This window comes from Octopus sinensis, linkage group LG4 (genome assembly GCF_006345805.1).
Source record: "Octopus sinensis linkage group LG4, ASM634580v1, whole genome shotgun sequence".
Lineage (NCBI taxonomy): Eukaryota > Metazoa > Mollusca > Cephalopoda > Octopoda > Octopodidae > Octopus > Octopus sinensis.
In genome coordinates, this window is record NC_043000.1 from 96362216 (window position 1) to 96366169 (window position 3954).

At 36.9% G+C, this 3954-nt stretch overlaps 1 protein-coding gene across 1 annotated transcript in view; it reads left to right on the forward strand.

Moving 5' to 3' along the window:
* The first annotated feature begins 3356 nt into the window (after window positions 1-3356).
* The window catches only part of LOC115210619 (src kinase-associated phosphoprotein 2), a 24811-nt gene continuing 24213 nt past the window's right edge, over window positions 3357-3954 (forward strand). Inside the window, exon 1 of the mRNA XM_029779220.2 lies at window positions 3357-3654. Coding sequence (XP_029635080.1) covers window positions 3615-3654 — 40 coding nt within the window. The 5' untranslated portion in view covers window positions 3357-3614. The remainder of the gene's footprint in view (window positions 3655-3954) is intronic.

Genomic DNA, 3954 nt, shown 5'->3' on the forward strand with positions numbered 1-3954 from the left:
ATGTATTGCATATGACTATATTGTGTTGTCTTATGTATACAATTAGAATGTCACATACTAAATTTGAGTATAACAGTAAGACCTGGGGTTTGAGGTCATTACGGATGTATACAGCAACTCTACTATGGCTCCTTTCCCTTCTGTCTGTTCGCAGTATGGTATATTTTTGTATGTGTAATTCTGCATCCTCTATATCAGGACTCAGATGAGCTTCCATGAGTGCTATGCATAGGGCTTGATTGCATGCAGCAAGGTCTCTCAGGAAAAAAATTTGCTTTTGTTGTTATGATGCAACAGGCTCCCAATATTTAGTAAAAATATTGGTGTGACGACTGTGCAGGTGTTAGGGGAGGCCATTCTGTGTTTGAACATGAAAAAGAAGAAGAACTTGAAGAATTGCCTGAAAGATGCTTCTCTGCAAAAAAGCTAAAATGAAGCATTTCTTCACATTGAAAAAGCAATTGAAATCTTTGACCAGCAAGATGCCAAATTTGAAAGAAGCCTCAATAGACTCCATCTGACCCAGGCAAGCATGAAAAAGTGACAATAAAATGATGATGCACAAGGTGCATTGAAAAAGTATCCAACTATATTTTTTCCTGTCAAAATTAATGCTGCATGGGCAAAATCCTTTGTTGTGGGTGGTGACACTACCCTTCCTGCACACGCATGAAATTTTTCATGCTGGTAGGCCATGTCAGTTCCCAGCTGTTATGCCTAGAATACAAACATAGATTTTTACTTTCATGTAAGGCGACCTAATGAATGAAGCAGAGACCATAAACCCACATCTCATAATCAGTGATGATGGCCTTCATGAAGTCTGGGTTGTGGTTTGCACAGTCCAGCATCTCTTGAGCAATTTCCATGCATAGTTGATTCTGCTGCTCCATCAGTACCTTGAGAACAAATTTCGTTAACACTTTCTGCATTCACAAATCCTCCATTAAAATGCAATGTGCTGATTCTGTGCTTATTCCCACTTTGTGAGCGATTTCCTGGATTGTTACATGATGATCTTCTATGGCTGTTCACTCAATCTTCTCAACTGGCATCACATTTCAGCATGTGGATGGCCTGTCTGAGTGTGCCTAGCTCTCACTTAGATGTAGCCATATCTGAAGTGGTTGTACCACTCCTTGATCTGAGTTCTGCCCATGACATCATTGCCAAAGGCCTGCTGAATAATCAAGTTGGTTTGAATGAGTATCACCAAGCTTTTGGCAAAACTTGATGCAACATCATTGCTTGATGCATTTGGTGAAACAAATATCTAATGAGATTCACTACACGTCTGTAATCTAGGCATAACAGCTGAGAACTGTTGTGAAATTTTTCACTCATGCACAGGAAGAGTGGCTTTCATCTTCAACCCAAAGGATTTTGCCTATTCAGCATTAATTTTGGTGGGAAATAAATAAAGTCAGATACTTTTTGAATGCATCTCATATATGTGTGTGCATGTTTGTGTCTCCTTGTCCTGATGTGGCATAATAGTTGGAAGTAAATGTTGCAGTCATAGAAGCAGTGTTGTTCATTTCTGATATTCTTTATAAACATGTCTGGCCATAGGGAAATGTAACTTTACCTGGAAACAGGTGAGTATTGGTAACAGAAATGGCATCTGACTGGAAAATCTGCCTTAACAAGCTCCATTTGTCCCATACAAGAATAGAAAAGTGGGCATTGAAATGATGATGATAATGATTGGATGTTGGATAAGATGTTTTGGGGAAAGTTTTATACAAGTACATATGCAGAGTACTTCTGCATATATATAATTATACTAAGACATTAAGACAATCAATTGGCAGAGACATTAGAGTGTTGAGTAGATTGCTTTGCAGTATTCATCATGGATCTCTGCATTCGAAGATCAAATCCGCCATAGTCAACTTTCCCTTATTTGAGGAAAATAAATAAAATACTGTACTTAATTCTTCTCTCTCACTTTTTCTCTGGAAGAAATAGGTTGTCTTTCAGATATAGAGAGGTATGGGCTTTGCCAAATTGAATAAAAACTTTTATAAATCCCAAAACTTGACTCCATCAAGTGTTGAGTACACCTGTCACCTATCATACTTAAATTCTTTTAACAAAAATGTGACCAACAAGTTTTGCAATTTTATTTTTGGTGAGAGAGCAAATGATTGTATTTATATGTTATCAGACAAGTGCTAATGTCAGTGGTTACACTAATACCAACACTGCATTGTATTCATTGTGGACTATTATCTCTCAAAATGGGTGGGGTTCAGGGTGCTGGAGAATTGTAATAAAGAGAATAGAAATATGGAAGGTAATAGATGCGTCTGTACAGTTTTTTAATCTTTGCTTTCTGTGTATAATATTTAAACAAATTTTAATGTAATATTATAAAACTATTTGTTGACCACAATCACAATAGCTATGACAATATCAACAATAATAATAGACTTTGGAATGTGTATGAGTAAATAAATAAAAGCAAATATATACGGCCTATACATGTAAGTTACATAGAAAAGAAGAATTTAAAAGACATTGTCAAAATTTGTGGGTTTTTTCATACATGTAATAAAGATGGCCACTTCATCTATAGCATTAGGTCCTGATATGTGTGCTTCTGCTCATTGTCATAACCCTAGCATTTAAACCAGCCATATCCGGCCCATATATTCTACCACTGGCTAGATCTAACCTATCACACCTACCCTGCAATGTAATTCTAAAAATAAGTAATCACATCATTGAAACCTTAAAGCTATAAGACTGTGCATGATTATTTCAAAATAATGTGAATGAATAAGCATTACATTTGACAGAGTAATCTGAATGCTAAAAGGATAATACATCAAGGGTAAATCAATTCAGCCTGAACTTGCCAGTGTTATTAAAAATCTTTGGTGTTACTGGGGTAGTCATGATGGGTATAGCAGGCTTTATATACTTGTGCCTCAGTGTCACTTTGATGGCATGTGCTGCGCTCTCACTCAATAATAATAATAATAAACTTATGTGCATATTGCGCTCAGGTTCACCACAACTCATTGAAAAGGGTAAATGAGGGGACAAAAAGAAGCGATAAATCAAAGAAAGACAGCAATGAAAGCTAGAAGTGCATGCAGAGGACACAGGATAAAATGCATAAAAGCGTTGCAGAGAAGAAAGGGGTACAAGAGGCACATCAGGAGTGGTGTTAGCAAATTTTGGCGAAGCATGGAATTTTTGAGGGAAGCAGTGTTACTGACAGCTAGCAACCGATGATGATAATGATGATGACGACGACGATGATGATGATGATGGTGCCGATCCTCCTCTTGCCCCTTTTCATTATCATCATTATCACCATCATCTACACCACTACCATCATCATCATTAGTATGCAAAAGATGAAGGCTTCGATGACGACGACGGCGACGACCCTGCGAGTCAGTTAGTAGAATACGCATGCGGGTCCGAAAACTAGTTGCAGTTTACGGATGTAGGCATACAAGCGGAGAGAAGGCAGCAAGGCAGTAAAACAGACACAAGTTTGACAACCAACAAACTGACATTTTATTTATCCATTTTTCGTCGTTGTCAGTTTTTCGACGAAAACAATTCGTTTTCTTGTTTTCATGTGATTTTGGAGAATGGCGAAGATTTACGAACCGGTCGGTAATCTACTGAGAGGTACGTGTTTAATTTGTTACATTCCTACATCACACACACACATACAAATATTATGTTCCTTACATACTCTTACAGGAACATGCAGATTTTAATTAATAGGAAACCTTCGAAGTTCTGTCTCATTTTCTCTCTTGTATACTTCATATTTGGTTCATTTAAATCTCCATTCCTTTAGTTACTCAATAAAAGTAAATACCAAACGTACAAAATAAACCATTTACTAAAATACAAAATCACGAACACACATATACACATACATTCGGAGACATACTAATACATAATCGTATAAGCTTATTAAAT